The 10,327-nt window shown below is 39.2% G+C and overlaps 1 protein-coding gene across 1 annotated transcript in view; it reads left to right on the top strand.

Moving 5' to 3' along the window:
- The window catches only part of Matn2 (matrilin 2), a 62,740-nt gene extending 52,783 nt beyond the window's left edge, over positions 1-9,957 (top strand). The window contains exons 2-7 of the mRNA XM_077801178.1: positions 2,692-3,105; positions 5,687-5,839; positions 6,870-6,941; positions 7,266-7,400; positions 7,749-7,847; positions 9,481-9,957. Coding sequence (XP_077657304.1) covers positions 2,692-3,105; positions 5,687-5,839; positions 6,870-6,941; positions 7,266-7,400; positions 7,749-7,847; positions 9,481-9,536 — 929 coding nt within the window. The 3' untranslated portion in view covers positions 9,537-9,957. The remainder of the gene's footprint in view (positions 1-2,691; positions 3,106-5,686; positions 5,840-6,869; positions 6,942-7,265; positions 7,401-7,748; positions 7,848-9,480) is intronic.
- Positions 9,958-10,327: the final 370 nt, after the last annotated feature.

The following is a 10,327-nucleotide window of genomic DNA, read 5'->3' as shown; positions in this document are numbered from 1 at the left end:
GAGAGAGAGAGAGAGAGAGAGAGAGAGAGAGAGAGAGAGAGAGAGAGAGACATCTATATAATGAGATTTGATGTAAATTTTAAAACAATGAAGCAGGGGCTGGGGTTGTGGCTCATTGGTAGAGCACTTGCCGAGCTTGTGTGAGGCCCTGGGTTCGAGTCTCAGCACCACATATAAATAAAATAAAGGTTCGATTACAACTAAAATAAATATATATTTTTAAAAAAGAATGAAGACGCTCTATACATAGCCCGGAGATATTGTAAATGAAAAAAGCATAGGGATCAATAGTTTTTATTATGTTACCATTGCTGTATTTTGTATAAGACTGTAACACACACACATATGTCTTTTTGAAATTTTTGAATTTTTCTATGTACATGTATTGTTTTTCAGAAAATTTAAAGGAACAAGATAAACATGAATTAGAAAAAATAAGCACCATGGTGAGGGGATTTGGTTCCATATCTAGCAGTAAATAAAGAGTGAACCTGGGAAATTTTATAGAAAATAAAAAGACATGAGATACCATTCAAACACCAAATAACTATCTCCTTGTTCATGATTTATTTGATACCCCTACCCCAGGGACAGCCATAAGAGAGAAGCTACAGCTCAGCATGAAGACAAAAAACTTTCTATTAGGAAAGATACGTGATTAATTAGTTCAGAGCATGAACTTCAAGTTAGAATGCCCGCCCATACTGCCTGGCCAGACTATTTAACTTCTCCAAGTCTCAGTTTCCTCCTCTGTAAAATGAGGAAAATAACAGCTCACGTAGCCAGAATGAGGAATACGTGAGACCCTGTCTTCCAGGGCTGGTATACAGAAAGTGCTCAATGAATGATCACTGTTGCCGTCATAACAGGCAGAGTGGTCTGAGGACCGGGCTTCGGTAGTGGGGTGATAGATTCTCATCAAGAGAGGAGTTCAGACCACAGCAGGCCTGGAGTAGATGACCTGCCAAGGTCTTATCTAACTCTGCAATTCTAGAACCCTGGGAAAATTATGTTCTGAAAGTAAATCACAGCTCACAAATGAACTACCATAAAGAAGATGCCAAAAGAAAGCATGATTGGTCCTCCTGCAAACAAGCACCTGGCAAGTGGGGCAGAAAGCAAAGAAGGGTCTGGGTGCTTCTGGCGTTTTCTGCTCTCTCTGGCATTCCTGTCTCCTTGAGGAGCCTTTATGCAGCCCTCTGTGGGAAGGCTGCAAGTGCTGGTATACAGGAGGAACAGGAAGGAAGTTTTGCTGCTGGTAAATTGAAATCTGCTGGAGAAGCACATGCAGGCCAGCTGAGTCTTTTTCTGGTTGACTCAGAAACAGGCTATGAATGTAAATGAAGCTTTGAATTGGCCTTTTCCTCTTTCACTGATAAAGAATCAATAGGTTGAATAATGAAGACAAGCACTTAATGGAGAGAGAAAGAAGGACCCCAAGCCCCCAGTCCCCAAGATTCATACACACACGATTACATTAGCATGTTATACCAGCCAGGCATAGAAATGGGTCTTTACTTGCTTGTATTGTTATGCTTCACTTTGAAAGATTAGACAGCAGCTTGATATAGAAAAGAGAATGTTATAATAATATACTGTGGTCTATTTGAAATGATCTCATCCATTTGGGATCTGGAAATTTTTCTTCTCCTCACACCCAAATTGCTTAAGTATTTGCATAACGTTTTTCTCTTTTACCCTCAACCATCTGCATTGCTCAAAAATCTTTGGTGTAGATACAGAATTCACAGTGAGCTTCATTTTTAAGTTTTAACAGGGCAGTGGAAGTACTTACAGGTGTGCTACCCACTAACCAATAGATAACTGCCTCATTCTTTTATTCTGTCAATCAACGTTTATTGAATACCTATTGTGTGCCAGACATTAGGGGCACAAAAATGAATGAAATCCAGCCTCTACTGAGGAAGAACTCACAGACTAAAGGAGGAGACAAACACATAATAAAATAATTATTGTACATCGTGGAATGCTGCATCCAGTACGTTGGACTGTAAGCAACTTGGCATTACACATTTGTCTTTATCACAACCATAATCCTGCTGTGTCTACTGTTTTGCACAAGGCGGATGCTCAATAAAGTTTGGTTGAGTAAATTGATAGAATTACGGGTATTCAGCTAATGCAATCTGGGTTACTAGGAAACCATCCTTGGAAGAGATGATGACTGAGCAGAATTTTAAGAATCTCCTTCTCCTTTGTCACTCAGCATGGCAGCACTTATGTGATATCATCCTCCCAGCATGAAGTGATAGGAATGGTTAGAGTGTAGTCAGACCCTTCAGTGTAGCCATTGTGCCTCCGAGACCTGGCTATCACTGATCAGGGTACAATGTGGGATTGGTTTCTTAGATGATTTGTACATTTGCTGTGTGTTTTTGCTTATGAAAATTACTATTTTTACTGATTTGACAAGCCAAATATAAAAGTATATATGAAAATTATTGTTGCTTGTGACATTCCCAACACCTCATCTGTCCTGTGAATTGTCTTCTAAGTAGCATGCGCTAACCGGTTGCACAACTGGAGCTCCGTGTCCTGTGTATTGTCTAAATAAAAACCAAGATGGTTCTCCAAAGCAGTTATGCCTCCAATTAGAGCACAATTTTCTATTTTTTCATGTAAATGATTTTTAATTACCCAACCAGATCAATTTTCCTTTTGTTCCTGTAGGATGCACTGAAGGCCCAATTGACCTGGTCTTTGTGATTGATGGATCCAAGAGCCTTGGAGAAGAGAATTTTGAGATCGTGAAGCAGTTTGTCACTGGCATTATAGATTCCTTGGCAATTTCTCCCAAAGCTGCTCGGGTGGGCCTGCTCCAGTACTCCACGCAGGTCCGCACAGAGTTTACCCTGAGCAACTTCAACTCCGCCAAAGACATGAAGAAAGCGGTAGCCCACATGAAGTACATGGGCAAGGGCTCTATGACGGGGTTGGCCCTGAAACACATGTTCGAGAGAAGCTTTACCCAAGTAGAAGGGGCCAGGCCCCTCTCCACACGGGTGCCCAGAGTGGCCATCGTGTTCACAGATGGACGGGCTCAGGATGACGTGTCCGAGTGGGCCAGCAAAGCCAAGGCCAATGGTAATACAGAATGGAGGTGCTTTACACCACTTGAGGTTCAGATTTCTCACAGCTGACCATTAGCATAAAATTCCTTGATTTTCATAAGGTTTCCTGACAATCACCATTATACCCCTTAGCAACCTTAATGGGATCCCAGAGGTGTTAAAATGCTCAAGAAGGATGGGAAAGTCTCCCAGAGTGGGAGGCTAAACAGTCCACACCCAGCAATGTGATTACTACCCAGTGTGTGACTTCCAGTGGATAGACTCACCCCTGTACTTGCTATGTAACCACAGACAGACATACAACAGTGCCCCAACACTGGTAATGCTGCTTTAGAATCACTGAAAGAGCTTGTTAAAAAATACATTCATCTTCATACATTTTTTAAAAATACCAGTGCTCTGAAACTATGATCACCTTAAGATAGAGAACATTTTTGTGTTTGCAGGAAGAGAAAGTTAGCTTTTGAGAAAATCAAAATGCTAGGAAGGATGATGACTAAGTTCTTTTTGTGCAGTAAAGCTCATCTCCTCTTGAGGTTTTCCTGACCTCCTGTATCATGCAGGCAGGGATTTGAGTGTTTCTTCAGTTGTGTGGATGTGAAGTGTAGAAGAGTGTGGCCCTTGGCAAAAGACAACCAGAAGCTGGGATGACTGGTAGAGACAGTTTATAGTGAAGGGCGTGGATTCCTCAGGGGAGATGAGGAAACTTGAGGTTATGAAGCAGTGTGCTTGCAAGCCACCTCCTGTAAGTACTTGCTGAGGACACAGCAGATCCTCTAATGGGACAAATGGGAGGCACAGAACACTGCCTCACCCAAGACTTTATGGGCGCAGTGCCTAGATCGGACTGGGCATGCAGAAGATGCATGACAAACGCTCAGTAGTGAAAGTACTCCCAGCCCCACTGGTGAGCTCCATTCCTCCTACAGAAAGGCTGGTTCACACTGACCTCAACCACTCTCTTTGTGAAGGAGGCTATTTTATTGACATTGCTTACTGTACAGTCTGCTCCTTGCTTCCTTGCCTAAGAGAGTGGGAGCCAGAAAAAGTGTCCAGCTCTGAATCAGCTGGGTGGACTGTAAAACTGGCTGTTCACATTAGACTAGATTGCTAGAATTAATGTCTAACCCATCCGTTCCTCTAGAGCCTGTGTTCTTAAAAAAGCATCAGGAAAAGCATTTTCGTCTCCAGGAACAATGGTTAGCCCTTTCACTTGACTCACTGAAATTTATCTTACACTTACCCCTCAAGTTTCCACACATTACCTAAAGGTGGGTGGTAGGAGATGTATGGTTCTTCAAACAAGGTTTATTGGAAGTGACATCCTCACATCAATTTAATTATTTCTATATATAGTTAACATAATTCTAAAATAGTTACCCTTTTTAGGAAGTTGTATGTAAAGTCATTAGGCTCTTAGACAAATATGCTGACCTTGGCTGTTGAACTTACACAGACTTAGAACAAGTCACAACTCTCAGCCCTTGAATTTATGGCCCCTTTTATGTGCATTTAAGAAATGTTGTCTAATGAATTGGCCAGAATAAATTATCAGTGCTGGACTAGGGATGTGGCTCAGTGGTAGAGCGTTTGCCTAACATATGTAAGGCACTGGGTTTGATTCTCAGCATGTAAAAAAAAAAAAGAAAGAAAGAAAAAAGAAAGAATAAATAAAATGAAGGTATCATGTTCATCTACAACTTAATAAAAAAAAGATATCAGTTCTGCAAACTGTTGGAAAACAAGGAGAGCTTAATTCTTATTGCATTTTACTTTCAAATGAACAGTATATAAGGGAAGGGGGAAGAATGATTAATCTGATTTAGAAAAGCTTTTGGAGAAAATTCATACCCATTTTGAAATCTAATGTTGAGCCAGGCACATGCATGTAATCCCAGCAACTTGGGAGGCTGAGGCAGCATTGCAACTTTGAGCCCAGACTTAGTAACTTAGACTCTTTCTCAAAACCAAAAATAAAAAGGGCTATGGATGTAGCTCAGTGGTAAAGTTCCAAAAAACAAACAAACAAAAAAAGAAATCTCATGTTGACATTTAGGTTTGTTCTCTTGACTGGGGATTTCCAGTGATCTGCAGATTCTCCTCCTCAGCTTACCATCTCCTCATAAGATTGTGTCCTCCTAAGAAAAACAGGCAGAAGGCAGTTTCACTTGGCCCTAGATTATTGAAGGTTCATCTTGGTTATAAGATCATAAGATCTTATAAGATCCTGCTTCTTAAAATTCTTCCAGAAGAGATCCCCATTTTAGTAAGCCATAAGATAGGTGTTCTTTTCTACTTATCCAGGAGACTAATTCAGGGAAAAATTGCAGATTTGTTAAATAACTCTCCCTGAAGCTGTGCAACATGTTGGGTACCCAACCTCTCCCAGATCCCTCACTTCTCTTTAGGGTCCCTCTCTTGTTCATAGGGCCAAAGCAAAATGGAGGGAAAATACAAAGAAAGGGGTGTTGGTATGAACCCCTCCCTCAATCACATCTCTTAATATCTAGCTGACTTTGGATGTAGTACACATAACTTCCAGAGCAGGGATGCAAATCCCTAACTGCTTTGTTCTTACCTGTTTTGCTCCCTAGGTATCACTATGTATGCTGTTGGGGTTGGAAAAGCCATTGAGGAAGAACTACAGGAGATTGCCTCTGAGCCTACTGACAAGCATCTCTTCTATGCAGAAGACTTCAGTTCAATGGGCGAGATAAGTGAAAAGCTAAAGAAAGGCATCTGTGAAGGTACTATAGCAGCATCTAGGAAAGGCCAGTATGAACAATTAAAGGAGGAATCCCAACCCATTCTTTCAGCATAATCAAAAAAGTGCCTCCTGGTGGTCAGGGTCAGTGGTACTTAGAATCAGTAATCATAAAAAAGGGAACAGAAGAGAGGGAAAGACAAAACTGATAACTACCACAGCTTGAGCAGAGCGGTGTGATAAATAGTAGGAGGTGCCAGCCTACTTAATCCTCACCAAAGCCCTAGAAAAGTGATCGTGTAAGCAGGAAACAATCATTATATAAACCAGGAGGGAATAGGTGCAATTTCAAAATATGCCTGTAATTTGGAGTGGAAAGGGATGGTTATCCTTGCAAGCTCACTGTTGGAAATTTAAGAATGCCTTTCTGCATGGACTACTCATGTGTATAGAATATTAGACTGCTCTTTAGAACTCAAATTTTGAATTTTAATTGTTTTTCCACAATCCACTAATTGTGCCAAGTAGGCTTGTACACGGAAGTTCTGTCCATTTTTTTTCCTACTCATGCCCCAGGTACAATCACCTCTAAAATCCAATATAAGTGATGTGTCTTAATCCTCTAAAGGAAAACTCTGAGATAAAGGGGGACCAGGGAGGCAAGATCTTTCAGATTCCTGTGAGTAGATCATACGTTGCCTCTTGGCCATTTTGTTCATGTTGAAATGCCTCGCTCGAGTTGGATTGCTGGCATTTCAAATTGATTCAACAAATTTAACCATTTTTCTACCCTTCACTCTAGATATGTTTTTTATTTTGGGGGAGGATGTGGGGGAGCATTCTTTAGAAACTGTACCTAAGGGGAGAAGGCTTCTCTTATAATTGCCCTAAAATGGTCATCGATTATAACAGTAAACAACTGATTTTCTGAGAATTTGGTATTACCATAAAAACAAACCAAACCAAACCTGAGTTATGGCAGAAGGTAAGGAGTTGGTCTGAGACTAGCTTCCTCAAGCACATGCATGGGTATGGAAAACTGTTATCCCTTCTGGTCATCTCTTTCCACTCAGCTCTAGAAGACTCTGATGGAAGACAGGACTCCCCAGCAGGGGAACTGCCAAAGAGGGTCCACCAGCCAACAGGTAATTTTTTTAAAACAATGTTTTCAGAATCTCTGGTGGGTGTTTCTGCCATGGTTTCTCTCCCAATAAAAGTTATAAAATAATGAAAGTAAGGCAGATTTAAATTATGTTAACTGAGGCCTTTTTTCCTGTAACAAGGAAATTTATACTTCAAGTTTGTAATTTGGTAACTAGTAGCTCTGCTAATAGACTTTTTGTCTCAGTAAATCAAAGTAAAGCTCTGTACTAGGTGGCAGGAATAGCAAGCACCATATCGTGCTGCTGGCTACTTTAGACCACAGTGGTGTTAAGCAGGTTTGACTTCAGTTTTCTTTCTCTTTACAGAATCTGAGCCAGTCACCATAAATATCCAAGACCTACTTTCCTGTTCTAATTTTGCAGTGCAACATAGATATCTATTTGAAGAAGGCCATCTTTCACGGTCTACACAAAAACTTTTCCACTCAACAAAATCTTCAGGTAATTCCAAGTAAAATAGTTACTATAATTTTATAACAGCATTGCAACTTGCCAAAAAACTTGGCTTAAAGGAAATAGGAAGGAGGAAAAGAGAACTTAAATAGAATGAGAACAAACAAAAAAGAAGAGAAATAGTAGTCTGTCCCCTAATCCACAATTAAGGCCTGTTTCAGTGCTAGAAGCATATATAGTCCTTTCCTGGTATTTACTTCACTGGATCTGACTGTGTGGAAAAAGTGGAACATTTCTTTCACTATGGTTTTCTCTATATGATGATTCAATCCTATTATTATGTGTCTGGACGTTTGGTGGATGACAGAGGTGAACACTTTCCATCTGCTTTCTCAGGAAGCCCTCTGGAAGAAAAACACGATCAATGCAAATGTGAAAACCTCATAATGTTCCAGAACCTTGCAAATGAAGAAGTAAAAAAATTAACACAGCGCTATATCCTTTTCTAGTGTTATGCTGCATATGGAATGCAAAGAATATTACCAAAACTCACAAATGCTCTATATGGCTTTTATCAGGTGAAATTATTCCCAGGAAGTTGAGGATAGTGAGCTCCAGGAAAAGCTTTTTCTTAAAAAAAAAAAAAAGCAGATTGCCATGCCAACACAGGGTCAAGCCAGGCTTAGTGGCAAGTGTCAGGCATTTAGTGTCAGGCATTTAGTGTCAGGCATTAAGTGTCAGGCATTTAGTGTCAGGCATTTAGTTGCCATCTGCTGTCCTAGGAGGATTAGCAGAAATGCCAGTCAACCAGGCAATATGTAAGAAAATAAAATAAAGGACTTAATTCCCTCTTGGTTAGGACGATATGTACTGGATCTGAAGTGCATCAAAGGTACAGTGTCTCTAGGTAGAGAATGTGGTAGACTTAAGAGGTTTCAAACTCAGTTTAAACCCCCAACCTTTTCTTTGGCCATAAACTGCACAGCAGCCACATTTGGATTCAATGTGTAGTTTCTAAAGGATTTCTCTTTTATTGGGCTTTTTTTCCTTCTCATTTTTTTGGCAGCAGATATCTTTATATCAGCACTCTAGAAGATGAAACATTCTACCAAGGGAACAGTAAGATCCAATGATTCATTAAAACAATATTATAAATAAAAGGAATGCTTTGAGATAATAGATAAATGAGGATTCGGTGCTTTTTACACATTGATCACACTGCCAACTGCTCTGAACTTAAAATTACAGTAAGCTTACTAAAGCTGGCTGATATGTATCTCAGCGTGCATCAACTAGCCTACAGGGAAATGGTTTAATTCTGAACTACCTCTGGGCCAAGGGGCTTGTATAATAAGAAACAATAGCACATAGCAATTCCCCTTCTAAAAGCTGCACACAGGCTCCCCTAAGTAAAAACAGAACAATCTTTTTGACAGTAGTTAATATAGATGATGAATCTGGGTTCCCATTCTGCCAGAAGAGCAGGTAAAGGACATTAAGGAGCTTACTGGGAAAACACTTGATTTAATGCCTCTTCTCTCTTTCTACCCCACCTCTGAAGGTCTACTTCCCAAGAGACTAAAGTTATGAATAAAAAGAGCACAGATCAAATTCCTCCAGGAAGCTACCTTTTAGCCTTACCTTGTATCGTGGGTGAAAACTCCCTGTCTTCTCTTCTGACTTTATATTTTACTTTTCAAGTCCTAATCTTTCATATTCTTCTCTTTACAACATCAATTATCATTTCTGGTTCCCAGAGGTGTGCTATAGCAAACTCTTTTACAAGCAACAGGGGTATGAATGCCATTAAAAATCTGAATCAGTTAAAAAAAAATTAAACTATTTCTTGATTTGGGTGTGTGTATGTAATGATTACATATAACAGTGGGATGGCTGTGTCTTTAGAAATGAACTTAACTTGAACTATATTTGTCTTGAAAGTGTGTTAAATGAGTTTCTTAAACTTAAAAGTCAGGGTTTTAAAATACTTGACAAGAATTCTTTTTTTTTTTTTAAGCTTAAAGCCTTTTATATTTCAGGACAAAATTTTATTTAGATAGATCAAGTTGTATTAGAATGTCAATGAAAATATGCAATTCAGATCCCTCTTCCTTAATTTGAGATTTACTAGAAGAAATGACACAGAGAATGGAAGCCTTGGAAAATCGTCTGAGATACAGATGAAGACTAGAAACACTCCACACATCCTTATGTCACTGTATCAAGAATTGCAATGGAAGCAGCACAGAGCCCCAAAGCTCAGGCTATTAGGTCTATAATGTTGGGAAGTAAAACACAACCAGTTCAGAGGAAGCTGGTTTACTATACAAAGAAAATAAAATACCAACTTGTATAAATTTATTTAGGGGGGGAAATTTCAGAATTTTAAGATGAGTTTACCATAAGAATAAATAAGCTATGCAAGGTATTTTGTAATGTTCTGTGGATATAATTTGCTTCTGCCTCATCCTGCCTTAGTGTTGCAATCTCATCGACTACAAAATATTTTGCAGTCTTACTTCTTAGAACACTGGCCATAGGAAATGCTAATTTTTTGTATTGGACTTTACCTTGATATATGTATATGGATGTATGCACAAAATAATAGGACATATGTACTTGTGTAACAAGTTGAATTTTTTATACAATATTAAAATTTATCAGAGAATAGCATCCTGTGCAAAATTCTTAATTTTTTAAAAAAATATTTTTAAGTTGTAGATGAACACAATGTCTTTATTTATTTATTTTTATGTGGTGCTGAGGATCAAACCCAGGGCCTCACACTTGCAAGGCAAGCGGTCTACCACTGAGCTACAGCCCCAACCCCCCAAATTCTTAATTTTAAATGCAAGATATGTATACATGAAAATGGCCAATTATGCACATTTTAAAAAAAGTTTGATCTCAGTGATTAGGAAATGCAGGGTAAAACAAAAACATTTTTTTTTTTTACTCCACTAGTGGCAAAAATG

Source organism: Urocitellus parryii, chromosome 7 (assembly GCF_045843805.1).
Source record: "Urocitellus parryii isolate mUroPar1 chromosome 7, mUroPar1.hap1, whole genome shotgun sequence".
NCBI classification, from domain to species: Eukaryota; Metazoa; Chordata; class Mammalia; order Rodentia; family Sciuridae; genus Urocitellus; species Urocitellus parryii.
Note: the sequence above shows the minus strand (reverse complement) of the source record. Positions and strands in the feature narration are given on the sequence as shown.